This window comes from Macaca fascicularis, chromosome 10 (assembly GCF_037993035.2).
Source record: "Macaca fascicularis isolate 582-1 chromosome 10, T2T-MFA8v1.1".
Taxonomy (NCBI): Eukaryota; Metazoa; Chordata; class Mammalia; order Primates; family Cercopithecidae; genus Macaca; species Macaca fascicularis.
The window spans coordinates 103,008,896-103,036,495 of NC_088384.1; the positions used below are offsets into that span (position 1 = coordinate 103,008,896).

At 44.8% G+C, this 27,600-nt stretch overlaps 1 protein-coding gene across 3 annotated transcripts in view; it reads left to right on the forward strand.

Moving 5' to 3' along the window:
* The window catches only part of EYA2 (EYA transcriptional coactivator and phosphatase 2), a 299,242-nt gene that overhangs the window by 64,145 nt on the left and 207,497 nt on the right, over positions 1-27,600 (forward strand). For 2 of the 3 annotated variants that reach the window (XM_074005470.1, XM_065523240.2), the window contains exon 1: positions 21,587-21,998. The exons of the other annotated variant lie outside the window; for it this stretch is intronic. In XM_074005470.1, the coding sequence (XP_073861571.1) occupies positions 21,994-21,998 (5 nt within the window). In that variant the 5' untranslated portion in view covers positions 21,587-21,993. Of the gene's footprint in view, positions 1-21,586; positions 21,999-27,600 lie in introns of those variants that run through there. 3 annotated transcript variants of the gene reach the window in all.

Here is a 27,600-nt window from a genome sequence, read left to right on the forward strand (position 1 = left end):
CAGAAGATTTCAGACACACACACACACACACACACACACACACACACACACACACACACCCCAGAAGACAATGTGAAGACAGGAGAGAGATTTGAAGATGTTGGCCTTGAAGCTTGGAGTGATGCAGCCACAAACCAAAGTTTGCTGGTAGACACCACAGGCTGGAATGGATTGTCACCTGGAGCCTCTGGATGGAATATGGCCCTGTGGACACCTGGATTGTGGCCCAGTGATACTGAGTTTGGACTTCTGTCCTTCAGAACTGCAAGAGGGTAAATTTCTGTTGGAAGCCGCCGAGTTTGTGTTTCTTTCTTACAGCAGCCTCAAGAAATGAATTCATTGAGGTTTCTAGGACTCTCTTGTGAATAAAATGTATAAGCTCCTCAACTTGCAATCTGTCCCAAACCACATTCCCTGCTCTCCCTACCAACTGCCTTCCTGATGGTCATGAGCTCTACCATCCACTTGGAGCTCACTCTGAAAGCCTGGAAGACCACTGGCCTCTTCCCAGTCCCTCCCCTGCTGTATCAAAGTTGATCACTAAGACTTATCACCATGGCTCAGAAATAGCTCTTGATCCACTGGAACACTTTATTCTCACCATCACACCCTCGCTTGCATTGTTGGCATATTTTGCTTAAGCTAGAACTCGAGTCTTGTAAATGGGTTCAGCAACACCTGTGTCTCCCTCTCTGCCTGCTGCCATGCTGCTGCCTGGGGACAGTTTTCCAAAGTTGTTCCTGTGCCCAGCATTCCCCACAGGCTCTCCTGCTCCTTTGAGAGAGAATCTAAACTTTAACCGAACCTTGAAAATGCCCTCATTTCTCACCAACTCAGCCATGATGGGGATGACTTAGGCAGGGAGACAAAATATGCCTGGTTGCAAAAAAACTTGGTGATTTTTTTAATGAATCTGAGCCCACATTTTCTGTAATTATCAAAAAAAACATGAACATGTTATGTAGTTTTTCAGTGATGGCTGGTATGAAGATAGTAGCATTATAGAAATGAGGGACAACTTGTGCATAAGGAACCTCATTTTTTTAACTGTTAAGTTCAGGATACATGTGCAGGTTCATTCCATAGGTAAACTTGCATCATGGAGGTTTGTAGTACAGATTATTTTGGTACCCAGGTATTAGGCCTAGTACCCATTAGTTATTTTTCCTGATTCTCTCCCACCTTCCACCACCACCCTCCAATAAGCCCCAGTGTGTATTGTTCCCCTCTGTGTGTCCATGTGTTCTCATCACTTAGCTCCCACCTATAAGTGAGAACATGCAGTACTTGGTTTTGTCTTCCTGTGATATTGGCTAAGGATAATGGCCTCCAGCTCTATCCATGTCCCTGCAAAGGACATAATCTCATTCTTTATTATGGTTGTGTAGTATTCCATGGTGTATACATACCACATTTTCTTTATCCAGTATATCATCAATGGGCATTTAAGTTGATTCTATGTCTTTGCTATGGTGAATAGTGTTGCAGTGAAAACATACACATGCATGTGTCTTTATAATAGAGTGATTTCTATTCCTTTGGGTACATACCCAGTAACGGAATTGTGGGTCAAATGTTATTTCTGTCTTTAGGACTTTGAGGAATCACCACACTATCTGAGGAACCCTCATTTGTTGGGAACCCCCCAACACATAGTAGATGCTCAGGAAATAAATATGCAATGGATGAATAATATGTGCAGAACGACCTGACTGAGTCACAAAGACCTTTCTGGTTGCATTTGCATCTGTCGTTGTGTACATGGAGCCCTTCCCCTTAGCTCAGAGTCTCTCCCCTTGGCACCGTGGAGATTTGGGACTGGACCATTCTTTTGTTAGGGGTGGGGGCTGGTGCTATGCATTGTAGGGTTCGTTTAGCAGCATCCCTGGTCTCTACCCTCTGGAATTGTGACAACCAAAAAGGTTTCCAGACATTGCCAAGTGTTCCCCGTGGCAGGGGTGTGGAGTGAAGGGCAGAATCTCCTCTGTTACTGCTTTAGCTGATCACAGTGAGGCCCTGTCCCTTTGCCTCCATTTTATTTATTCCATTCCTGCCTCCCACGGTATCCTCCCCAGCTTCCTCCTGCATCACTCTGCCATTGGCATCCCCCCAACACATACGCGTGCAAACACACATGCATGCACGCACACGCACGCACGTACGCACACGCATGCACGTACTTTCCTTCAGTTGCTCCCCATCTGGCTTATGAAAGTGACAGAGAATAAAGCTTCTCTCTTACCCTCTCCCAACCCCCATATTGTTGTCCTGCACCCGGCCGGCCATCCAGGACTCATCTCTTCTCTCTGAAGCTCTCCAAGCATCCCTGTCATTGTCCTGCACCTGGCTGGCCGTCCTGGGCTCATGTCTTCTCTCTGAAACTCTCCAAGTATCCACTGAGGTCAGCAGGAACTCCCAAAGCAGAGACATGCCGTGGAGGGAATGTGGGAACCTGTCGCCCGGTTTCTCATGGCCTTCTGAAATCTCGAGAAAGGGTTGCATGGAAAGGGCTGAAAGAAAATTTTTTAAGTGCCCCTCTGGCCACACTGACCAGATTCAGGCTAGGTCTGGCAGCCAGAGCTCAGGCTGGGGGCACCACATCATGCCTGAATTTTGTTTTGTTTTTCCATCCATTATTCAAAGGAATCATACTGACTTTGGCTATTAAGTGAGCACTTACTAAGCACCAACAAAGCACTAGGCATGTATTCATTCATTTCATGCCACTGCAACCTGGGAGATGGACACTATTATTATCCCCATTTTACAGTGGAGGAAATGAAGGCTTAGAGAGACACCTTACCCATGGGACATATCTAGTAGGAGGAGCAGCCAGGATTTGATCTCAGGACTGAGTCCAGATAGTAATAATAAAAACAGCTAAGTTTACTGATGTATTTACTGAGTGCTGGGTGCTGCCTGGGGGGCTTTACATGAATTGATTTACTTAATCATCCCAGCAGCGCTATGGACTAGAAACCTTTGTGATTCCCATTGGTGGATGAGGAAACCAAGGCACAGCAAGGTTCTGTGACTTGCCCAAGGTCATGTGGCTGGGCTCCCATGGTCCGGCTCTTAAACCCTCTGCTCTAGCGCAGGGGTGGGCAAACCGTGTCTCATAGGCCAAATCCAGTCCACTGCCTATTTTTGTAAATAAAGTCTTATTAGAACACAGTCATCCCATTCATTTAGATGTAGCTGCTTTCACAGTTAAATCGCAAAGTTCAGTGGTTCAGCAGAGGCAGTGTGACCCACAAAGCCTGAAATATTTACTGTCTGGCCCTTTACAGTAAATCTTTTCAACCCTTGCCCTAGGACCTTCCCTACCTACCATCCTGCCATCCAAACTGTGGGACTCCTTGCCTGCTGGAGCAGCAGCACATTGAAGAGCGTCAATGAGTGAGCATTTCTGCAGCCACCAGAAAGCAAGCCGGCATCCCAGGAGGTGCTTAGGAGGCTCTCTGAAAAGGCTGACTCCTCACCTCCACCATGTTTCCTGAAGGTTTGGCTGATAATTAAGCCAGTCCTATTGTCAAAAAGACCAAAATAAGGCAGAGTACAGTGGCTCATGCCTGTAATCCCAGCACTCTGGGAGGCTGAGGCGGGCGGATCACCTGAAGCCAGGAACTCGAGACCAGCCTGCCTAACACAGTGAAACCCTGTCTCTATTAAAAGTACAAAAATTAGCCGGGCGTGGTGGCGCATGCCAGTTACTTGGGAGGCTGAGGCAGGAGAATCATTTAAACCCAGGAGATGGAGGTTGCAGTGAGTTGAGATCGTGCCACTGCACTCCAGCCTGGGCAACAAAGCGAGACTCTGTCTCAAAAATAATAATAATAATAATAATAATAATAATAATAATATAAATAAACAAATAAATTTTAAAAAATAAAAATTAAATTAAAAATGCTGGCAAGGATGCTGAGAAAGGGAAACTCTTACACCCTGTTGGTGGGAATGTAAATTAGCAGCATTGTGGAAAACAATGTGGAGGTTTCTCAAAAAAACTAAAAATATAGCTACCATATGATCCAGGGATCCCAATACTGGGTATTATCCAAAGGAAAGGAAATCGATGTTGAGGACATATCTGCACTCTCCTGTTCATTGCAGCGCTATTCACAATAGCCCAGATATGGAATCAACTTAAATGTCCATCAGCAATGAATGGATAAAGAAAATGTGGTAGGTACATATACACAATGGAGTACGAGTCAGCCATAAAAAAGGACAAATCCAGCCATTCTCAGCAACATGAATGAACTTGAAGGACATTGTGTTAAGTGAAATAAGTGAGGAACAGAAAGATAAATACCACATGTTCTCACTCATAGTTGGAAGCCAAAAAAGTTAATCTCATGGAAGCAGAAAGCAGACTGGTGATTACTAGAGGGTGAGAATGGTGCAGGGGTGACCCAGAGGCTGCTTAACAGATACGAAATTACAGCAAGAGAGAAGGAGTAAGTTCCAGTGATCTATACCATTATAGGATGACTACAACTAACAATTGACTATATATTTTCAAATAGCTCGAAAAGCAGTTTTTTTCTTTCTGTCTTTTCTTTTTCTCTTTAAGACAGGATCTCACTGTTTGTCCAGTCTGGAGTGCAGAAGCATGATCAAGGCTCAGCACAGCCTCAACCTCCTGGGCTTAAGTGATCCTCCCACCTCAACCTCCTGAGTAGCTGAGACTATAGGCACATGGCACCACACCTGGCTAATTTATTTTATTTTATTTTTAGAGAGATGGGGTCTTGCTGTGTTGCCCAGGTTGGTCTCGAACTCTTGGTCTCAAGCGATTTTCCTGTCTCTGCCTCCCAAAGTGTTGGGATTACAGGCACGAGCGACCGTGCCTGGTCAGAGCGGATTTTGAATGTTCCCAACACAAAGAAATGATAAATGTTTGAGGTGATAGGTATGCTAATTACCCCGATACATTGTATACCTGTATTAAAATGTCACACTGTATCCTATAAATAGATACAATTATTATGTGTCAATTAAAAGTTTTTTTAAAAAAGATTGGGCCACTCAAAGTCGGCCCAGGTGCCTGCCTCAGCCCTGGAGAAAGAGGGGCATAAAGAAATCTAAGATACTTTTTCCTTAGTCTACTTAATCCCTGACAAAATGTGGTACATCTTCCACAGTGAGATCACATGTCACCTCTTCCATGAAGCCTCCCCTGATTCCTTCAGACAGAGTGGGTGAGGACTTCCTCTGGGCTCCTCACTGCCTTGACTGCCTCATTGCACCCTACCACATAATGGCAAAGTCCGATTTCCCCTAAACGTGCCTGAAGCAGACGCTTTCAGGGCCTTGCCCACATTGCCACTCTTACTGCTTCAGTGCACAGCTGGACTGTGGGTTTCTAGCTGCCAACACCTGCACATCTTTACCCAAGGGCCTTCTCTCGCCACCAGAGAGTTCGCTTTGCCTGCCTGCATGGCAAGTCCAAAGCACCAGAGAGTGAATGCCTCTGTTCCCTGGCATCAGCCTTCAGCCAGTGCCTCACAGGAGTGGGAGTATAAATACCACTGCTCCCTCGCTGTACCCCTTCACCCCGTGGGATGACAGCGAGTGGCATTTTCTACACTGGCTCACACAGTGCCCCAGCAGGACTAAGCCCCAATTGCCCATGGTGGTAACTTGCTCCATGACACACCCTGTATCGGCTCCTCTTTCTCTTATCACTCACTCCCCAGTCCCCTACTGGTGTTTCTCAGGATCATCTCCCAAATAAACTGCTTGCCCTAGAATCCTTGTCTCAGTGTCTGCTCCTAGGGAACCCTCATCCAGTCAGCATCCACTCTCATCCCTCCTGCAGGCAAAAGTTGGGTCTGTCTGTTTCCCCAGAATCCATCCTAGAGCCTGCTGTAGAGCAGATGTTCACATCAGTCAGTCGTCAAAAAAGAAATGTACTGAGTAGCTACTGTGTGCCAGGCACCATGCCAAGCCCTGGGGACACAGCAGCAGACAGAATCGACAAGGTCCCTGCCCTCATCAGCTGAGATTCTAGGACAATCAAACACAAATAAATACATTAGCTAACTTTAGATGGTCTCAGTGCTCTGGAGGAAATAAAACAGGGTCATGTGCAAGACCTAGGGGTCTTCCATGCTCACTGGATTGTTTTTTAATGACAATGTCCAGACCTTATCCCCAGAAATGTCTGATTCATCTGGTCTGAAGTGGAGCCTGAGCATTGGTATTTAACCAAAAAACACCTCCCAAGGTGGTTCTAATGTGCAAAGAACACCTGAAAGTGGACCGGGGGTGGTGGTGAGGACAAGCAGGTGGCCTCCCTGAGGAGGTAGCCTTTGGCTAAGCCACGCGAACAAGCAGGAAAAGTGCTCTAGGCAGAGGGAGCTGCACATGCAAAGGCCCAGTGGCAAGAGGGACTAGGGTGCAGATATTCAGCATGATGGGAACATGGGCTGCCAGGAGGAGACAGAGAGCAATGAGGCCCGCAGCTGCAGGTCCTTGGTCTTAGAGCTCTTGAGCCATTGTGGCTCAGACTGCAGATCTTAACACATCAGCGGGTTATGAAATCAATTTGGTGAGCCACAGCCAGCATCGCAGAAAAAAAAAAAAATAGAATCAAAAATACCAGAGTGTGTTACACGTGAAGTCAATGTGGTTTTTGCAACTTTTATTTGAAGTTTTATAAAGGTGTACACTGCACTGCATTGCAAAATGGGTTTCTTACTGTGAGTCTTGGTTGAAGAATTTGAAAGCCACTGTTTTTAGTCCCTGCGAAAGTTTGGAATTTAACCCAAGCGCAGTGGGGAGCCATTAAAGAGGTTTTAGTGGGGGGCATGACAAGGTCAGATGTATGTTTAAAAATCTCACTCCAGGAGTGTGGAGAACAGATTTGGAGGAGGTGGGCAGTGGAGGCTGGGAGGCGTCTTGGCAGGCTGTTGGAGGCAGTCACTGGGGTGTGACAAAGAGACCCGAGTAGCACCTGGCACACAGAGGTCCACAGGCAGCTATTGAAGGGATGCACATGTCTGCAACATGGGAAGATCCTGGGAGGTTGAAAGGCAACATTTCAGGCTTTGTCTCCAACCCCTCCCTGGCATGACCCTCTACTTGTCACCTGTGTCCTGTGACGCAGGTATCCCAGGCATGGCAGATAATAGGCTCTGATTTTAACACTTCCTGTTTGCCAGACACTCTGCTAAATGTTTTCAAAACTCATGCAATGCCCTCAGAACAACCCCATTGGTGTGTACTGTTAGGATTCCTGTTTTACAGATGAGGAAACTGAGAGCTAGAAAGGTTAAGTTACTTGCCCAAGGTCACAGCTATCATCAAGCTGTGTAGCTGGCACTCCAGCTGGGCCTTACAGCTCTAGAGTCTGTGTGCCCCGGCGTCTGCTGCAATTTTGTGGGAGCCAAGCTGCCTGAGTTTGAATTTAGGGGATAATACACTGAGTCCTCTGGTGAGGATTCAGTGAGGGACAGTCAGTGAGTAATGCATTCAGGGCAGTAAGGGCCTGGAGCTTAGGAAGCGCTAGATAAATGAGAGGAGTTGTGCCACTAGACGCCCAACTTGTAGAGTTGGATTCCAATTCATGTAACTTGTGAACAGATGGTGGAACTGCCAGGGTTCGAATCAGCCTCTGAGACTTACTGCCTGCATCACAGGAGTGTGGTACCAGCATTGGCTCTTGTAATTAGGTGCTCTGTATCCAGTAGTTAGAACTGAGCCTAGCCTTGGTGAACCCTAAGCATGAGCCATTGATCCTACTGCTCAAGGTCATACAGGAATACAATTGCCCAGGCTGGGGTTCAGACCCACAGCCAGCGTGCTGCTGAGCAACTACAGCCCAGTGTAAAAAGGGCTTTAAATAGTCAAATTTGTTTTTTCTCTGGGCCTTCAAATCCTTAATCCCTTCTCTCCATGTCTGCCCACCAGCAGTGTTCCCAAATTAGAGCTTCAGGCCCAGGCAGACTGCCAGAATCACCAGGCACCCCAGAGCACAGATACACCCACAGCTTTGGGCAAAGGTAGGGGGTTGGAGGGAAGCCTCTGAGACAGCTGGAAGGTCCCAGCCCCGCAGTGGCCACCGGGTGCCAGGTGGGCCCCACGCCTCGTAGCTCCTGAGTCTGACCTAAGCGTGCCTTCTTCCCGGCGTGCAGAACTGTTTGCCTTGGCGTGGGTTGGAGACAGGTGACCCCACCTGGTTGGTTCAGGCCCAGGCTTGTTCAGCCTCCTAGACACTCTGAGTCTTGGCCTCCTGACTCCTCTGGGGTTGGCACAGCCTTGCCTGGCTTGGCTCCCGTCCACCGGGCTGTTCCCTGCACGTACGAGTGGCCCTTTCTAGAATGTGTTTGTCTGGTCAAGGTTGACAAACTTCCTGAGCCCACGTCTGTTGACTTTTGTGGGACGTTCTGGCTACCTGGCTGGCCGCGGATGCTTCGCTCACGCCCTGTCTTCTCTCTTGGGGTGTGGAGTCAGCTAAGAGGGCAGCAGAGCTGGCTGTGTTCATGGAATCCAGTGTCTGGAGAGAAAGCTGGTGCCCATAGCAGCTGGGACTGGCAAGCGAAGACTTGAAATTCCATGAATGTAGCACCTCGTGATTCTTTGAGAACTTTAAAATGCAACATGAGTATAAACTGTTCTTAACAACCAGGATATGAACGAGGCAACCTCTTACAGACTTTTTTCTCTTTCTTTTTTGGGATAGGAGCTCCCTCTGTTAGTTACTCAGGCTGGAGTGCAGTGGTGCCATCATAGCCTTGAGCTCCTGGGCTCACGTGATCCTGCCGCCTCCGCCTCCCAAAGCGCTGGGATTACAGGGATGAGCCACTATTCCCAGCATACCATTCATTCATTTGTTAATTCAGCAAAATACTATTTATCACATATTCTGTGGCAGGCGCTGTTCTAAGCACAGGGATAGAGCAGGAACAATCTAGCTACAGCCTCTGTTCTCATGGAGCGTGTTAAGGTCTCCAGCAACACTGTCCAAGAAAAATGTAACGTGCTTTGCCTGTGTGAGCCACGTATGTAATTTCAAATTTTCTAGTAGCCTTGTTTAAAAAATATGTAAAACAGCAGGCCTGGCATGGTGGCTTACGCCTGTAATCCCAGTACTTTGGGAGGCTGAGATGGGCGGATCACAAGGTCAGGAGATCAAGACCATCCTGGCTAACATGGTGAAACCCTGTCTCTACTAAAAATACAAAAAAATTAGCCGGGCATGGTGGCGGGTACCTGTAGTCCCAGCTACTTGAGAGGTTGAGGCAGGAGAATGGTGTAAACCCAGGAGGCGGACCTTGCAGTGAGTCGATATCATATCGTGCCACTGCACTCCAGCCTGGGTGATAGAGCAAGACTCTGTCTCCAAAAAAAAAAAAAAGTAAAACAATACATTTTATTTAGCCCAAGATGTCAAAAAATATTATCATTTCAATACCTTATCAATACTTTTAAGATTACTGATACATTATTTTACTTTTTTTGTATCAAGTCTTTGAGATCTGGTGTGTGTTTGGACACATCTCAATTTGTTTTTTATTTGTTTGTGTTTGTTTTTGTTTTGGGGACAGAGTCTTACTCTGTCACCCAGGCTGGAGTGCAGTGAGGAAATCTCAGTTCACTGCAACCTCCACCTCCCAAGGTTCAAGCAATTCTCGTGCCTCAGACACCCGAGTAGCTGGGACTATGGGCACACAACACCACATCCAGCTAATTTTTGTTTTGTTTTGTTTGTAGTTGAGATGGGGTTTCACCATGTTGGTCAGGCTGGTCTCGAACTGCTGACCTCAAGTGATCCGCCCACCTCGGCCTCCCAAAGTGTTGGGATTACAAGCGCGAGCCACTGCGCCTGGCCCACATCTCAATTTAAACTAGCCACATTTCAAGCCACCTGTGGCTCATGGCTACTGATTAGAGTCTAAAGAAAGAGAGAAGCATTATACAACCAAATACTCAGCTATTAATTCCAATGGTAGTAAATGTCACGATTCACAAGTTCAGAGTGCAGTGGGAATTAATCCAGGGAAGATGGTGATAGCAGTAGTGGTATCAGGGAAGGCTTCCTGGAAGCAGTGACTTTGTGATTTTTATGCAGAAACCTAAAGTGGGGTGAAGGGGAAGGATGAGCATTAAGGACAGAGGGAACTGCTGTGAGCAGACCCCAAGGTACCAAAGAGCTTGCTGCTTTTAAGGGATACCAGGTAAAATGCTGGTATCACCAGAAAGTAGAGTAGGAAGGGATGCAACAGGAGAGGTTAGCAGGAGCCAGGCCATGTGAAGCAGCTCACACAGCTCCTGGTGCAGAGCAGTGCTGCACTCACAGTGACAATTGGCACTTGGAGAGACAGCTGCTGCTTGCAGAGTTACATCACACATCGGGATGATTGGCTTGACCTTGTGTATTGGAGGCCTCCAGGACAGCCCCTGGCGGTGACATAGACAGCAGCCATCATGCCTCCTTGAAGGCCAACAAAAGCTCGATCTTGTCTGGCTGACCATGGGCTTCGCCTAAGGAGATGAAGGGTGGTTAGACCAAGCCCCTTGTGATTGGTCTGCATGAGATATGGGGGATGGCTGCTGGAAGATGCTGGTGGAGATGTTCCTCTGAGATAAAATGAAGGGGGCACATGAGTGGAGCCTCTTTTCCCACTTTCTCCCTTCCTGCTCAGAGTAGGGCCATGTCAGTTGTGTTTCTTAGAAATGTGGCTTCTGATGTCCTGTGACCCTAGGGGAAGGCCAAGAGACAGGCAAAGGTGCCCATCTAGGACCCTGATATTGTTAACCCACCTGAACCACCACCACTGGACATCTTAGCAATTGTGATCATGCATGTCTGCACATTTTTCTGTGACATGCCTTATGTGAGATGAACCCAAGAATGGCAAACATTTACCTGGCACTTACTGTGCTCCAGGTGTTCTTCAAGGCCCTTCCTCTCACTTCATCCTCACAGCAACTCTCTGAGGTTGGCGTCTTTCTTATCCCCATTGTACAGATGAGCTGGGACTCACGCCCAAGGGTTGCGGCTGTATCTTTTAACTGCCACCCTCTACTGCCCCTCCTTGTTTAAACACGTTGGTTTGGAAAGCTCATTCCCCTCCCCTTCACCACCTCCCGGAACATCATTCCTCTAAAACAGGTTTCTCATCCTCAGCACTTTTGACATTTTGGGTTGGATAATTGTTGTGAGGCTGTCCTGTGTGTTATGGGATTTTTAGCAGCACTCCTGACTTCTACCCACCGGGTGCCAATAGCACCCTCCCCATTAGTGATAACCAGAAATATATCCAGACATTGCCAGGTGTCCTCTGGGCAGCAAAATCGCGCCCCCCATTCCCCACGCCCCCACCCAACCCCACTAAGAACCTCTTCGCTAAAAGATATTTTCCTGCCAGTCACCTGGGTAGCTCTGTGTCCTTGTTCAGGTTAACGTTTCTGAACCTCTGTTTCCTCTTCTGTAAAATGAGGGGACGGTATTACTTACCTCATGGGTTATTTTAAGGATTAAATCAACCAATGTATGGAAAGCAGCTAACGGTGCTGAGTGCATGAGCACTTGGTCGGTGTGATGATTTGACCTACATGGCTCTTTCTTGTCTGTTTTCAGCTAACAGGAACTGCTAGCTGGGAATTTTTTTTTTTTTTACCAGCAAAAATGAATTCCTTGATCCAAGGTAAAATCTACCAGGGTGTTAGCTCTGGGAGTCAGAGGCGCCACCTGTCTTCCTCCACCACTGGATTGCCAGGATTTTTTTTTTTTTTTTTTTTTTTTTGAGACAGAGTCCCACTCAGTCACCCAGGCTGGAGTGCAGTGGCGCAGTCCCAGGCTCAAACCATTCTCCTGCCTCAGCCTCCCAAAGTGCTGGGATTACAGGCATGAACCACCGTGCCTGGCCGATTGCCAGGAATTAAATCAATGCTGGTACACAGTAGGTTCTCTGTAGTATTTGTTGACTGAGTAAGTGACTTAAATCTCTTTGATTAGCTGTATAACTTTTTTTTATAGATTTCTCTTGTTTCTTTCATTCTTCCCTGTCTTCTTCTGTCTTTGTTTCTCCTCTTTTTTTATTTGTTTGTTTGTTTACCTGTGTGTTTGTTGTTGTTGTTTTTTATTTGTTTTTACTATGGCTTTGGTTTTACTACCCAAGAAATCTCAGACTTCAGCACTGTAAGCTAAAGCTGAACTAAGCCAACTCAGGAGCCTCAAATCTATTTCAGTAGTTAATTCCCTTGGCTTGGTTCAGCCCCACAGTGCACTCTCTGGTGGTTCGTTTAATTTTTTGTAGCAGGTTCTGGCTGGATGTTAAACCTGGCCAAGGGAATGTGCTTCAGGCTGTTGAGTTTAGGCTTTACTTAGAATCTGAAGTCCCTCCTCCATTTGTGTACAAACATCATTGTAATACAATTTACTATTAAATGTAGGGGGGTGAAGGGGCATGCAGAGGTCACACATGTTCCCTGAAACATAATCCTATAATTAAAAGTGTGCTCGACCATAAAACTTATGATGTTCCCATCTCTAAGGCTACTTTTATAAAATGCATCTCATGTTCTTTGTCGGATCCTCTGACCTGAGGCATAATGTTAAAAAATAGATCAACTCAAAGGCTCTTTGATTTATATGCTGCATTCGCAGACACTGACTGCAGTTCTTGGTGAAGAATCAGTTCTCAGATTTCCATAGTTAAGCGCGATTGAAGCGCGGTGAAAGTACGTCCTAAAATCCAGAGCGAATGTGAATTGATTTTTTTCTCAAATAGCCACCATTTTGAAAATTTCTCTGTTTCCATTTCACTACTGGCTGCTGCTATAGAAATTAGGGTTTTCTGCTCAAATGTATATAAAAATAGAGGAGAGGTGCTCAACCAGGGTTGACGTTGACCCCAGGGGACATTTTGCAATGTTTGGAGACATTTTTAGTTGTTACAACTCGGGGAGAGGGCAGCTACTGGTAACTGGTGAGTAGAGGGGCCAGGGATGCTGCTGAACAGCCTGCAATTCCCTGTACAACAAGGAATCACTGAGCCCAAAAACCTCAATAGTGCCAAGGCTGAGAATTTCTGAGATAGAGAGACGTTCGTTGCATCATTGATTAAAATAGGGGAAAAAAACCCAAACTGTAAATAACCTGGATGTACATCAGTGGGGGGAGGGTTAAATAATAAACTCTGCTACATCATTTCAATGGAGTACTATGCAGACGTTGAAGAAGAAGCAGACGGCTCCATGTATACTGATGTCGAAAACTGTCCAGGGTATATTTTTAAATGGAAGTAAAATCAAACACAACAGAGTTTTTGTTAAACTATTATCTGGTTTTGGTGATATTAAGGAATTTTGTGGCTTAATATTAAGGAATATTGTGGCTATGTTTTCAAAAAAAGGATCTTTTTTTTAGAGAGAGACTTACATGGAAATATTGACAAATGAAATGATATTATGGAATTTGCTTCAAAATACTATGACAGGGGGAAGTAGATGAAGTGGAAATGGGGCAGGACTGGCCATGAGTGCTGGGGCTGTGTAATGAGTTTAGGGAAGCTCATTAATGAGTCTGAGTATTTTTGCAGTGTTTTTGGAATTCTCCATAATGTAAATTTGCTACACACACACATACACACACAAGTAAATGCACTGAAGAAGATCTGGTAGGGGATAAGAGATAGTGGGTGGTAGATAAATACAGACAGCTGTAGATTTGGCCCTGTGTAACAAAGAGCTTAAATAACAGTGGCATAAATAACCTAGGAGTTTATTTCTCTCTCATCTGAGAGTCTGAGATGATACAGCAGCTCTGCTCTGCAAAGTCATCAGCAGCCCAGAATCCTTTCATCTTGTTTCCTCATCCTTAAGGTGCTGCTCTTTTCCTCATTGTCCAAGATGACTCCATCACATGACATTCTATCCAATAGGAATGGGAAAAAGAGGAAGGTCCACCCCATTCCTTTAAGAACCTAACCTACATGTTACTTGCATCACTTTTGATTCCACCCTAGTGACTGTACTTAGTCACACGACCACAGCCTAACTGCAAGGGAACCTGGGAAATGTAGTCTTTATTCTGGGTGGCTGAGTGCCCTGCTAAGAATCAGTTGTTTTTCGTAGAAGGGAGAAGAGAAAGAATATTGGGGAATCACCTAACAATCTCTACCACGGTGTACTCAAACCGTGAATGATAATTAGTACAGATCAATGGGACTATGGGGAACTTATCTTTTCACCTGATGTGTTGCTCTGACTCTTACCACGAGCATGTGTATTTTTTCTTTTGTAAAAAGAATTAAATATAAAAACTGTTATGATAAGTGGTGTGTGCATGATCCTTGTATATGAGGCTGCAGCGTCATTTTTCAATATTCATTTTGCTGATACTCATTGCCTGTTTAGTGCTGATTACAATTACTTTATTAGATGCTAAGGACACAGGAATGACAAGACAGACAAAGCTCCCAGCCTCTGAAAGTGAACAGAGAAATATGCAGCATATTTTAAGATAGTGATCAGAATTAAGAAGGCAAATAAAACACAGTTGTGGGATAGAAAGCAGGGGGTGATTGCGGGGATGTGGGAAGAGTTTGACAATATTATCAAGAAAGGAATCTCTGAAGAGGTGACATTTGAGAAAACACCACAGGTGGAAGAGGGTTTGTTGCAGAAGGAACAGCCAGTGCAAAAGCTATAAAGTGGGAATCAACTCACTAGGTTTAAATAATAGCAAAAAGGGTAATGTCCCTGCAGGAGAAGCTATCAGGACAGAACTTCCAGGAGGTGAGATTGGAGGGTGGGAAGGGTTTTGGATTAAGTGTTATATTAGGTCATTTGGGTATTAATTACTCCAAGTCATTACGGCCAAAAGGTGGTTTTCCTAATTATTTGCAATCATTTTCAAAATAATTAGGAAACATGGAATGTGGGAAAACAGTCCATTGGCACAGTGTCATGTGGTGAAATGAGATCTGCGCCTTGTTCCAGCTCTGCCTGTCATTAGCTGTGGGACCTGAGGAAACTTACTGGATTTGGTGGCCTCCCAGTTTCTTCACTTCTAGGGGTGGAGAAGAGCACTTACTCTGTATCCTAGTCTGCCCTCAGAACTACACAAGTAGGAAGTCATTTATCCCCACAGCAACCCTAGGAGGTGGGGACCCTTTTTATCCCCATCTGGCAAGTGAGAAAATTGAAGCAGACAAGTCAAGGACGATCCCACACCATTTGCAAGTGGCAGAGCCAGGATTTGAACTCAGTCACCCGGGCACCTGAGGTAGCTGCTTAGTCACCACTCTATCAATTTCCTGCCGGCTCTGCCCACCTCACAGTCTAGTTGGGAGTGTGCAATGAGGAAAGAATTTTGACAGCAACTTTCAAGAATGTAAATGCTGAACAAATGTATTAACATTATTGGAATATTCTGGAATATCTCTCTTCTTTACAAATAAATATTTTAAAGTTTCTAAACTCCTAATGAAAGAATTGATTCAGGCCACGAACGTTAGTGGATGAAACCATCAGATCGGAGGTTAATGGGGAAGTTATAATGGAGGAAGCAGGAGGTGCTACCTGTACACGAGGGCCCTCGTGGTGTCACTAGAAAGGAGACACCTGGGACTCCTGATGAGATGCAGTGGTGAGAGCCCAGCACCAATTCCAGAACATTGCTACCCTCCCCCAAATTACTCTGAACCTAATCACATTTCAAGCTAATTTATGGGAAATACAATGAAAAGAGAAATGCATTAACAACACCATAAAGAGGCAGACAGACAAATACAGAACGTGAGATAGTCTACAAGACAACTAACCTAGTTTCTCCAACACATCTACAGTCTGTATAAAAAGGAGGGGAAGGCTATTCTAGATTAAATAAATGTAGGCGATACAATAACCATATCTACTGTGCAGACTTTATTTAAATCTCGTATCTTACAATCCACGCTTACAAGGGTGTGTTGAGACAGTTGGGAAAGACTGAATGTGGACTGTGTTCAAGACAGCACAAGGAATGAGTGTTAATTTTGTTAGGTGTGATCATAGAAAATGTCCATATTTTTAAATGAAGTGTGGTGGAGAGAAGAGACTTCAAGTTTGAATTTGTTTTAAACACTTCAGCAAAGAGAAAAGTAAATAAACCAAAATTCTGTGAAGAGACACATTTGGTAAAAATCGTGAACATTGTTGAATCTAAGTAATGGGTGCACAGCAGTTCATTGCACTGTTCAGTCTACTTTTGTATATGTTTGAAATTTTTCATTAAAAATAAAACTTCTAGCCTTCACCATGAAGCCATCAGACCAAAAGAGAAGGAAAAAATAAAACTCATATGAAATTGCATAAAAATTGTATAAAATAAAAGCCAACCTCAAAACAAGAATAAAAACATTTTTTAAAAAACTTATGAATCGGCTGGGCGCGGTGGCTCACGCCTGTAATCCCTGCACTTTGGAGGCCGAGGCGGATGGATCACGAGGTCAGGAGATCGAGACCATCCTGGCTAACACAGTGAAACCCCGTCTCTACTAAAAATACAAAAAAATTAGCTGGGTGTGGTGGTGGGCGCCTGTAGTCCCAGCTTCTCAGGAGGCTGAGGCAGGAGAATGGCGTGAACCTGGGAGGCGATGGAGCTTGCATTGAGCAGAGATCGTGCCACTGCACTCCAGCCTGGAAGACAGAGTGAGACTCCGTCTCAAAAAAAAAAAAAAAAAAAACTTATGAATCACTGCATGGCTCGTTCAATTTCAGGGTAATGATGTAATTAGAGGAGATCTGTCATTAGAAGAGATTAATTTTAAGACATCTGCTGCTGTCAATGGCAGATGGCAGAAGAGTGGAACATTCAAAGCACAGGGCTCTCAGTCCATCTCTGCTACTTACCATTGATTTTAGGCAAATGTCTTCAATTTCTGTCCTCACTTTCCTTATCAGTAAAATGGGATTAAAGTTCTATCAACCTCATAGGGGCTATTGGGAAGGTTAAGGGGACTCAAATATGAAGGGCACTGAAAACAATGTCTGGCTCGTAGACAGTGCTTAGTCTACATGAACTACTATTATTTTCACTTTCATAGTGGTCCAAGCTTCATGGAGGCACATATAATAATTTGGACCAAGTGAAGATATTCTCATATTTGGTTTCCAATATTCAATTTCTCTTACCCATTTTTCGACATTTCTCTCCTGCCTGTTTCCCTTCCCCCAATAAAAATGCCCTTGCTCTGTAGACTCAGAACACAGTTCGCCACAGTTTAAATGGTTTCACATGGGTCCAGGTCATTGCAATGGGCTATGGTTGGGGTGAAGGAAAGGAAGAGGAACAGTGAAGAACAATGTTGCTGGTGTGGTATCTGAAAGCAAAATGCCTCTGCAACCTGAGGATTCTCTTTCCTCCCTGGATCTCTTGCCTGCCTCTTGGTAGGATACCAGGACTCCAGGACTCCAGGACTCCCCCAGTGGCCTCAAGCACTTCGTGTTCTCCAGCCATCCTTGGCAGGAAGGACTCTTCTCTTACAGTAAGAGTCCTTGGTGTTTTGCTTTGTGCCTTGTTTTGGTGGTTGTGGGTTGGGGTGTGGGTTTGGTTTGGCTTTTCTTTTTTTCTTTTTAATGGCTCTGCATGAGACATATTCTATAAAGTTCTACATTTTGCTCCAGGGCCCTGCTGAACCCAACCAGGAATCAACCAGAACGTGTGTGGTCCTATCCCAGCCTGTCACTGCACATTGGGTGCCTTTTTGAAGGTTGCCTCTTGTGGGCCTAGAGAATATTGGAACACGCATCGTAAAATGCAGGCATCTGGACTTGCATCATGTGTTTTTCTAAAAAACCAGTATCAAGAGGTTGCATACTGCGTGATTCCATTTATATAACATTTTCGAAATGACATTTTAGAGATGGAGAACAGATTAGTGGTTGCCAGGGGTTAAGGGTTTTGGGTCGGGGGGGTCTGGGGTGGGGGGACATCTTTGTGGTGATGGAATTGTTCTCTAGATTGCAGCGGCGGTTATACAGAGCTGCACATGTGATAAAATGACACAGAGCTACACACGCACTGAACCGACCTCAGTTTCCTGGCTTTGACATTGTACTATGGTTATGTAAGATGTAATCACAGGGTGGAAGACATTGGTTGAAGGGTACTCAGGACCTTTCTGCACTATGTTTTGCAATTTTTTGTGAATCTAAAACTATCTCAAAATAAAAAGTTTTGGCTGGGCGCAGTGGTTCACGCCTGTAATCCCAGCACTTTGGGTGGCCAAGGCAGGAGGATTGCTGGAGCCCAGGAGTTCAGGACCAGCCTAGGCAACATAGTGAAATCCAGTCCCTTAAAAAATAAAATACATAAAATAAAATAAAATAAATAAAATAAAATAAAATAGTTTTTAAAAATACTAGGGACAGTGGCCGGGCACGGTGGCTCATGCCTGTAATCCCAGCACTTTGGGAGGCCGAGGCCGGTGGGTCACGAGGTCAGGAGATCAAGACCATCCTGGCTAACACAGTGAAACCCTGTCTCTACTAAAAATACAAAAAAATTAGCCAGGCGTGGTGGCAGGTGCCTGTAGTCCCAGCTACTCGGGAAACTGAGGCAGGAGAATGGCGTGAACCTAGGAGGCGGAGCTTGCAGTGAGCAGAGATCACGCCACTGCACTCCAGCCTGGGCAACAGAGCGAGACTGCATCTCAAAAAAAAAAAAAAAATACTAGGGACAGCAAAATTGGATTCATTGACCAAATAATGGCCCTTGTTTTACATGCGATCAAGGATGAGGGAAGCAGGCCAGGCACTGTGGCTGATGCCTGTAATCTCAGCACTTTGGGAGGCCAAGGCAGGAGGATTGCTGGAGCCCAGGAGTCAGGACCAGCCTGGGCAACACAGTGAAATCTCGTCTCTTAAAAAATCAAATACATAAAATAAAATAAAATGAAAAAAGTTTTTAAAAATACCAGGGACAGCAAAATTGGATTGATTGACCAAATGATGGGCCCATGTTTTACAGGCGATCAAGAATGAGGGAAGCAGGCTGGGCACGGTGGCTCATGCCTGTAATCCCAGCACTTTGGGAGGCTGAGGCGGGTGGATCACCTGAAGTCAGGCATTCAAGACCAGCCTGGCCAACATGGGGAAACCCCATCTCTACTGAAAATACAAAAATTAGCTGGGCGTGGTGGCGGGCACCTGCCATCCTAGCTACTCGGGAGGCTGAGTCAGGAGAATCACTTGAACCCCGGAGGAAGTAGAGTGAAAGCTTTCCCATTAGCCGTTTTTATTTTTTATTCTATGCCGAGCTCATGTGAATGAGAATTCATCAAACATAGGTGAGAGAGTTTAGTCTGGAACTGAGATTCAGGTCTTAAGCTGGTTTCCCTTTGTCATAAGACTCCCTAGGACTCAGTCTGCTTGGCTGAAGGATGGTGCTGTGAATAGGCTGCTGCAGAGGCATATTGCGTATGCAATTGCTTATGTAAGCTGAGTGCAGTGGCTCACGCCTGTAAATCCCAGCACCTCGGGAGGCCGAAGTAGGAGGATCACTTGAACCCAGGAGTTGGAGACCAGCCTGGGCAACAAAGTGAGATCCCTGTCTTTACAAAAAAATAAAAATGAAAACACTAGCCAGGTGTGATGGTGCACACCTGTAGTCCTAGCTACTCGGGAGGCTGAGGCAGGAGGATTGCTTGAGCCCAGGAGGTAGACACCAGGAGTTTGCTGGGCAACACAACAAGGACCTGTCTCTATAAAAATAGAATAACTGTTTATGTCTTCCTAAGGGAGTTTTTGTTTTGTTTTGTTTTGTTTTTTTGAGACGGAGCCTTGCTCTGTTGCCCAGGCTGGAGTGCAGTGGCGCAATCTCGGCTCACTGCAAGCTCCGCCTCCCGGGTTCACGCCATTCTCCTGCCTCAGCCTCCCCAGTAGCTGGAACAACAGGCGCCCGCCACCTCCCCCAGCTAATTTTTTGTATTTTTAGTAGAGACGGGGTTTCACCTTGTTAGTCAGGGTGGTCTCGATCTCCTGACCTCGTGATCTACCCGCCTCGGCCTCCCAAAGTGCTAGGATTACAGGCGTGAGCCACCGTGCCTGGCCCCTAAGAGAATTTTTGGATAAAGCTTTCCAATCAGGGAGTAAAAATAGCACAAGGGATGAAGACATGGGACATTCCGCTGGGCGTATAAATTGGTTTCACCACTCTGAGGAGCGATATGCAAATGGGTTTTACGGTTTTAAACTGGGGGCCCGCAGTCTTTCCTTGGGGTATCACTTCTAGAGAACTCCAGGTATGTGCACCCAAGAAGACCTGCTCCAGTCATTGTGGAATTCATTATCCTAACAACAACGTGGGACCCCTGAGGACTGGACAGGTGAACTGTGACACAGACATACCTGCAGACACCATGCAGCAATGAGAAAGAATAAGCTAGATCTCTGTCATGGCATGGAATGAACACCAAGGTATTTTATTATTAGAGTGAAAAAACATCTTGGAACAAGATGTACATGATCAATAGCGGTCAACAACACATTCACAAAACACATTTGTAAAAACAATACTGTATATTTTAATGAATGTGTGGGTGTTTGTGTTTATAAGCTATTTATCCTATTAATTGTGGATACATCTGGTGGGAGGTAGTGCCCCAATGTGACTCTAATCTTATCTGAAATTTTAAATTGTATTTACAAATGTTTTTAGATGTTATTTGGGCAACCAAAATTTTATTTTAAGAGAGAAAGGGCCATGCAATTCTTATCTCAGCAGAAGGAGGCACAGGTGGACTAGTTGGGATCACCCATTGAGGAATTCCCACTAAGTCTGGATGGCAAATCCCACCTGAAATGCCAACTTCAGGAGAGCAGGAACTTGTCTGTCTGGTTGGACACTGTATCCTCAATGCCTGAGACAGTCCCTGGGTCTAAGAAGGCCCTTAAAGAACAGGAGAAGGGGAAGAAAGATGAAATCAATTAGTGAAGGAGTAGCAGCTTTGCTCTTTGGTGTGCTACGTAAACAGCATCAGTGATTCTAAATCATGGGCAGCCTGACTCAATGAATGAATCAGTGAATGGCTTTAGTGTCACCTGTGTTCCTGATCCATTTATCTGCCTTCTAGCCTTTGCAAAAGAAACTGAATTTGCATTATTTATCTGGGGAGATGGTTCCCAACGCATTGCAACCCTGTCCCACAACTTCTATTCAATGACACCTTCCCCATGTTAAGGGAGACAGGGTAGAGGAGGATGGAGGTGTGGACAGGAGGAGGGATTTGTGATCACACCCTTGTGGCTTGTGGAGTTCTTCCCCAAGGTTGTTGAAGTGACAACAGCTGCTGAATTTCACTGGCTGAACCCACAGCTGATTCCTACTCTAATTTTTCACACTGAACACCTAGGGCGTGATACACCTGTATTAAAACACAAAGGCAGTCTGCAGTCTCGCAGGCAAGGGGCTGCCCACGGCTCCAGGTAGACATCTTCCAGGACTTGTGTGCAGCAGGAGAGAGCGTCTCTTCTCCAGCAGTTCATCTTGGGCCTCCCATTGGCCTCAGGTGGCTCACGTGACCACCATCCTGGAGCCAATCACTATAGACTGAGGAATGGGAGATGCTAATTGCCAGGCTCCGAGCTTGTTAGTAGGGTCAGTCCCAGCCAAGCCACATGGACTGAGAGTCATGGGGAGACCTAGGGAAATTAAATAACTCACAAACATCTGTAAAAACTGTTCCAGTGACTGGTGTGTGTGAGAGAGGGCCATGGGCCTGTGGAAGCTGCAGGAGGGAAATCACTCACTCAGGGAGAGCCTGGGGAAGTCCTGCCGGAACTGAGGCCTCTGCAGGGTGAGCAGAAGGGACGGGAGTTCCAGGCAACAGGAACAGCATGTGCAAAGGCCCTGTGGCAAGAGGGAGCGTGGAGCAAAAGAAAGGCCAGTGTGCTGGGATCAGACATTGGGTGAGGAGAAGCCAGATCAAGGCTATGTTCCGAAGTCTTCGCTTCATCTTAAGAGCAATGGAAAGCCGTCGGAGGTTATAAGCAAGGATGAGGTGAGGGGGCAGGTTCACATTTATGCTGTCTTTCGCTGCACGGAGAACAAACTGGAGGGAGGCCATGGTGGCCCCAGGGAGGTGGGCAGGGGGACTGCGGTGGTCTTCCTGGGCAGGGAGGGTGGTGGCTTGGACCTGGGTGATGGCCGTGGAGGTGAACTTTATAAGGCCTGGAGATGGATTGGAGGAGAGGGAGAAGTAAGAGTGATCCTGAGCTTTTGGTGTGAGCAACTACCCCCTGAAATGGGGAAGCCAAGCTGGTTTGTGATTCACAGAGGTATTTTGAATGGAAATTGAATAAGGCTGGTGGAGGCTGCCAGAGACGTCCAGGTTTGGGCCACAGCTGCTGTCTGTTCAGAAGCCTGTGATTGAAGTCAGCAGGCTTTGATTTCTCAGCCCGTGAAGGATGCTGGGAGTGGCTCTCTCCAAAGTCCCCTTGGCTGACTGGCCATCTGTCCTCTGCATCTAACAGGCAGGGCCACCGTCCTCAGCCAAGGTAGCTGGTGCACTCACAGGGGTGGGGAAAGGTGAGCAGCCCACCTGCTGGGGACCCTCCATCTGCTTTTGATCCCTCTCAGCCTTTGAAGCTGCCCCTGCCCCCACCCCCCAGCTGTCATCTCTCGGGCTCCCCCACTTCTTCCCAGTCCCCAGGGACAGGGGTGGTGACAATGGTAACAAATGGCACAAGCCGCAGGCAGCAGCAGGCCAAGGAGGCCAGAGGGTGGGGGCGCTTGAATGCCTTTCTTCCCGCTCCTTCAGGCTCTCTTCTGAAGTAGCCGGGCTATCAGGGTTTTGCAACAATGCAACAAAGAAAGAATTTTTTTTTTTTGTAAATGAATTCCATGCTTTTGCTTCCTTTCCCTTCCCTCCCTTCGTGAAAGGGAAGCTACGTCTTTCTCCTCCCCCAGATTCCGTGAAGGCTGTCTGAGTTCTCTCTTCCTTCCCCTTGCATAGAGAATAAGCTGGTCTCCAATTTCAGGTAATTGTGAGGTGGGGAGAGTGGGGAGAATGTGAAGGAAGCCTTCCCCTCAAATTGCAGGAGAGCTCAACTCTGCCCCTCAAACCACAATAGGAACCAGTGGTTTCCGGGTGATCCTCATGACAGTTTCCAGTGTCTACCTGGAATGAAACGAATAGTGTGTTTCAAGCTTTTGTCTGTGTGAATGCAAATAATCTCGGCTGCCCTTTGTTGAATACCCAATGCCTTCTCTGACTCATTTTCCTCAGAATAACCTGGCGGGGAGGGTAGTATTTACTGCATCTTACAGAACTGAGGCTCAGATAAGTGAAATAACGTGCCCAAGGTTACACCGCTGACAAGGACATAGCTGGGATTTGAACCCCTGGAGCAGATAACAGGTCTGGTGCTCTGACTGGGTAGCTTAGTAGACTTTAGAGCTCGATGGGCCCTGAGTTGAAATTGTGATCCAGAGCTATTTGCAAGCTGTGGTTAAGAGCACAGATCTGGAGCCAGATCACCTGGTTGAGAATCCTGGCCCTACCACTAACTGGCCAGGTCAGTCTCTGAACCTGTCTCCTTATCTCTACCTACTTCATAGGATGAAATGAGCCAGTGCATGCAGAGAGATTTAAACCTCAGAGTAAATGCTCTGTAAGTGTGAGCTGTTTTTATTTCTAGTATCCGTAAACTGAGCAATGTACTCAGGGCCAGGTTAAAACCTTCAGCAGCCTCAAACACCAGAGACTGGCCTCCCTCCTCCATGGTCTCCTCCAATTCAATAATGAAACAATGTGGTTCATAAGACAAAAAACTCACTGTGTGCTGAGAAGTTTTTTACAGTTTTGTTTAGTTTTTTTTTATTGGTATATAATAGATGGACGGATTCTCAGGGTGCACGTGATCGTTTGATGCATTCATATAATGTGTACAGATCAAAGCAGCATAATTGGGATTTCATCACCTTAAATATGTATCTTTTCTTTATGCTAGCATCATTCAAATTACTCTTTATTCTAGCTATTCGGAATGGATGATAAGCTATTGTTAATTATAGTCACCCTACTGTTCTATTGAACACTAGGTCTTATTCCTTCTAACTGTATATTTGTACCCGTTAATCAACCTCTCTTCATCCTCCCCACCACCCTTCCTGGCCTTTAGTAATCACAATCTACTCTCTATCGTCATGAGATCTACTTTTTTAGCTCCCACATGTGGTTGAGAACATGCCATATTTGTCTTTCTGTCCTTGGCTTATTTCACTTACATAATGACTTCCAGTTCCATCCACGTTGCTGCAAATGACAGGATTTCATTCTTTTCATGGCTGAATAATATTCTACTGAATATGCATACCACATTTTCTTTATCCATTCATCAGTCGGTGGAGTGCGCTGACATTTGAAAAGTTTCTTCTTAGATCCTCATGGCAGAACAGGATAAGTTCACCAAACAGGAACGATTTCACATTTTCTTGGTGACTGCACTTTGCTCAGACTTAAATCTGTGTTTAGTCGGCCTTTAGATCTCCTACAGGACAGATCCTTCTATCTCCCAGCGTGGTGGAGAGAATTAAAAGAGAGACTGTAAATGTGATCAGGAAAATTGCCTGGCATATAATAGGTGCTTGGGAAATGAGAACCATGACTAGAATTTTTGGAAGAGTTTTACTAACTCTGGAAACTGAGTTGCCTTGAGTTGCTTGTTCACATTCCTGTACTCTGTGGCTAATAGTTTGCTTCTGCAAGTCACCAGTTCCTGTAGCTGTAGCTGCCCGCAGGAAAGAACAGTTGTCAGGTTCTCAAGTCAGGGTCATGTTTACTTTGTGAAGATTAATATTTCTGTAGCTTTGGCTTTGTTAGTGCTGTTCATTTATTTGCCTCCAAAGGATGATGTGTTTTGATTGCTCTAGGTATTTTAATTGCTATAGGTATTTGAGATTTTTCAGATCTAATTCTAGATCTAACAGAGACCTAGAATCAGTCAAGTCCCTTTCTTCATGCACATTAATTTTGGAAAAAATAAACTTTTGAATTATCATATATTGGTGGATTATTTTATCATTACTGTGTGTCCCTGTACATCTCTAATAATGGTTTTTATTTTAAAATCTACTTGGGGTAATGCCAGCTTTCTTTTGTGTTGTATTCGTATTATTGAATCCTTGCTTTGAACCTTAGTATGTCTTTCTATTTAAAAGGGGTCTCTTGTAATATTTAAAAGGGGTCTCTTGTAGTTAGTTTTTTAAAGTCAGTCTGGTGATCTTTGTCTCTCAAGTGTTGTATTTATTCTGTTTGCATTTACTGTAATTAATGTAATATATGTACATGAAATGTTTACATTTATTATTATTCTTTAAGTGGTTACCCTAAATATTATAGGATACATCCTTGATATATCTAAAACTTTACTATACACTAGTACTTTTACCATTTCCAAGAAAATGCAAGGTCCTTAAAACATGTTGATTATATTTATCTATCCTCCTGCACATATTTACCCTTTTATGTTGTTCTTTATCTTTGCTGAATTTTCATGCTTCCAGAACATTCTTTTTTAGTGCAGGTTTACTGATGGCAAGCAATCTTAATTTTGGTTTGTTTCGTTTTGATTTTGTCTTCATTTTGAAGTTTTTTTTTTTTTTTTTTTTTTTTTTTTTTTTTTGCTGGCATAGAATTCCACATTGGCAGATGAAATTCCATTACTTTCTGGTTTCCATCAATTCTGCTGAGAAGCTGATTCTCAGTCTTATTATACCTTCTTTAAAGATTATGTCTTTTATTCCCCCTCTGACTGCTTTTAAGATTAATTTGTGCACATGTGCAGTTTGACCATCACATGCCCAGGAATGCTTTTCTCTGTATTTATCTTGTTTGGGATTCACAGAACTTCTTGATTCCATGACTTGATGTCTGTCATCCATCTGGGAAGGTCTTCTGTCAGTTTCTCTTTAAATATTGTTTCCGACTTGCTCTCTCTCTCCTCTCCTTCTGTGGCTCCTACTACATGTGTGCTAGATCTTTTACCATGTTCCATGTTTCTTTTATGCTCTTTTAAACCTGTTTTTCAACCTTATTCCTGAGATCTGTTTACTGACTTACCTTCCAGTTCACTAATTCTTTCATCCACTATGTCCAGTCTGTAGTTCAACTGATCTGTCGAGTTCTTAATTTTATTTATTTCATTTCTCAGTTCTATAATTTCCTTTTTTTTTTTTTAGATGGAGTTGTGTTCGTGTCACCCAGGCTGGAGTGCAGTGGTGCAATCTCAGCTCACTGCAACCTCCGCCTCCTGGGTTCAAGCAATTCTCCTGCCTCAGCCTCCTGAGTAGCTGAGATTACAGGCACCTGCCACCATGCCTGGCTAATTTTTCTATTTTTAGTAGAGATAGGGTTTCACCATGTTGGCCAGGATGGTCTCAAACTCCTGCTTCAAGTGATCCACCCGCCTCGAACTCCCCAAGTGCTGGGATTATAGACGTGAGCCACCATGCCCAACCAGTAATTTCCATTTTTAAAGAGCCTAGTTGTTTTTAGCAGCATTCTCATCTTAAATCAGTTTTTTTTATTATATTATCACAGTTGCTAGGGACTCCATGTTTGACAACTTCAATACCCGAATCTCACGTGAGGTTTTTGTTTTTGTTTTTGTTTTTGTCTTGGTTTTTGATCATTTGGTTTTGTCTCTTGGTAATTTTTCTATTGTGTATAAAACATTATGGAGACTCTGGAAGATGACATCTCCCCCAAAAGAAACGTTTTTCCTCTGGCTATTGATGATAGTAGAGGCAAATCACGTTTGTCCAATATGGGATTGAGATGACTCAAGGCAGGATCTATTTTGTTTGCCCTAATTCCAAGGAAGTAACCCTTCAGGGTCCCAGTTAAAAGCCTTGAGTGTTTCTCAAGGCTCCTCATCCTTATTGAGGGTGAATTCCATTTTTTGCCTTCCTGTAATTAGGCAACTGCAAAAAAGCTCTGCTTAATTTCTTGCCTTCATAGCTACCCCTTTTTGCTTGGTTTCTCTACCTCTCACCACCCCCAGCCTGAGTATCAGCAAATACCTCAAGGCTAATAACTCGACAATATCAGACTCATACCTATGTGGTTCTCATATTTCTACAATCTTTGCTCCTGTGACCTAACTACTTTAGTAATCCTGAACTCCAGTTTTTGTCTCCCCACCTCCACAAGACTGAAAAACTCTAAGCTGTTGCTTTTTAATTCTTTGATTGTAAATTGGCAAATGTCTTGAGGGGAAACTTGATAGAGGTCAAACTTAGTCTGTTTTTCATCTCTCTGGGATCTTGGTCCCTCAGGACTTGCCTTGGTTGACTTCCAATCCCTTAAGACAATATTTTATAGCTTTTATTTTTGATCATGATAGTGAGATTGGCTAAAAATACAAGCTGTCCCATCATAGCTGGGAGGTGCACTCAGCTGGACAGTTCAATACATATTAGGAAAAATGGCTTATTTTTGTTTTCTTCAATATGGAGAAAAATTAAACTTTAAACCACATAAAAAGGCAGACTGTAAATGAATTAAAGACTTAAATATGAAAGCTAAAATTCTAAGTGAATAGTTTAACATGTAGACAAATTTTGAAATCCCAAGAATAGAGAAAGGATTTTTATACCTA